Genomic DNA, 1,442 nt, shown 5'->3' with positions numbered 1-1,442 from the left:
AGGCTGGCTCATTCTTGGTGATCTTGATGGCATTGAAGATGTGCTTGCTGCACCTGGTGATGCAGGCCAGCTTGTCCCGAGGCACCCGCTTTGAGTCCATCTCAATGATATCTGTGAAGAGGAGGCACGGTGCCATGGAAAAGAAGAACATGGCTTTAAAAGTGTCTCACTGCTCCTTATTGTTCACTTGCTTTTTGTTTTTATTTTTTTCAACTGAAGCTTATATTTATAGCCCAGGGCTAGCCCCAAATTCCTTACGTAGTAAAGATGGCCCTGACCTCCCAAGTGCTGAGATGGTGGGAGTGCACCAGCATACTGGATGGAACGGCTCTGTTGGCTGAGGTCCATCCCCAGCCTCTCCTAACACAGCTCTATACTCAGTTTAGAAAGTCTTCACTGTGCACACTGCTTCTCAGGGAGGGGATATGGCACAGACAAGTCCTTTCTCAGATAGAAAAGCAGAAGAATGGACTTGAGTGGAGAGAGTAGTAGCCATTATTGTCAGGTCAGGCTGTGTTTGACCTTAGTTTATCTCAATGATCAAATAATGACACTTTGGGCCAGCAAGATGGCCTGGTATATATAACAGTATTTGCTGCAATGCCTGACAGCCTATGAGTTCAATCCCCATGAAACTCATTGTGGAAGGACAGAACTGATTCCCACAAGTTGTTCTTTGTCTTCATAGCCCCAAAGAAAGCCAGAAAGACAGACAGACAGAGGTGGGAGAGGGACATGTTACTTTAAAGAAAATATCAGAAGAATGGGACAAGAGAGGTGGCTCAGCAGTTAAGAGTACTGGCTCCTCTTGCAGAGGAGCAAGCTTCAATTCCCAGCACCTGCATGGCAACTCACAACTGTCTGTAACTCCAGTTGCATAGACATACATGTAGGCAAAACACCAATGCACATTAAAAAACAAAATCAATCAATAATATTTTTTAAATATCAAAAGCAGAAAGTGGAAAAGAGAGAACTCCATCACCAAACAAGAAGAAGGAAAGGAGCTTACTTGCTGCAGTGTGGAGTATCCAGCAGAGGCTGAGGCAGGCAGATCTTGAGTTTGAAGCTAGCCTGGTCTTGCATAGCAAGTTCCAGGCTAGCCAGGGTTACATAGTGAGACTCTGTCTTAAGTGAATGAGCAGAAGGAAGAAAGAAAGAGGGAGAGAAGGGAGGAGGAGCAGAGGGTAGAGTTTTAAGGGCTTTTCTATGGGCTATACTGCAGCATCGTGGTAAGCTATTGAGAGAAGGGAGGAGGAGCGGAGGGTAGATTTCTAAGGGCTTTTCTATGGGCTATGCTGCAGCATCGGGGTAAGCTATTGAGAACATTCAGATGTAAAGCTCTCAGCCACACTGACCTGTGATCGCTTTCACCACCATGTCGGACACTTCAGGGATTTCCTCATTGACAGGGACACAGAGCATCTGAGGTGTCACCCAGT

The 1,442-nt window shown here is 46.0% G+C and overlaps 1 protein-coding gene across 5 annotated transcripts in view; it reads right to left on the bottom strand.

Annotated features, from left to right (window-relative positions):
- The window catches only part of Rabgef1 (RAB guanine nucleotide exchange factor 1), a 41,542-nt gene that overhangs the window by 1,888 nt on the left and 38,212 nt on the right, over nt 1–1,442 (bottom strand). For all 5 annotated transcript variants that reach the window (XM_031338114.1, XM_031338117.1, XM_031338116.1 and 2 more), the window contains 2 exons: nt 1,359–1,380; nt 1–111 (listed from right to left, as the gene is read on the bottom strand). The exon at nt 1–111 is cut by the window's left edge and continues 146 nt beyond it. In XM_031338114.1, coding sequence (XP_031193974.1) covers nt 1–111; nt 1,359–1,380 — 133 coding nt within the window. The remainder of the gene's footprint in view (nt 112–1,358; nt 1,381–1,442) is intronic.

Source organism: Mastomys coucha, unplaced genomic scaffold (genome assembly GCF_008632895.1).
Source record: "Mastomys coucha isolate ucsf_1 unplaced genomic scaffold, UCSF_Mcou_1 pScaffold22, whole genome shotgun sequence".
NCBI classification, from domain to species: Eukaryota; Metazoa; Chordata; class Mammalia; order Rodentia; family Muridae; genus Mastomys; species Mastomys coucha.
Note: the sequence above shows the minus strand (reverse complement) of the source record. Positions and strands in the feature narration are given on the sequence as shown.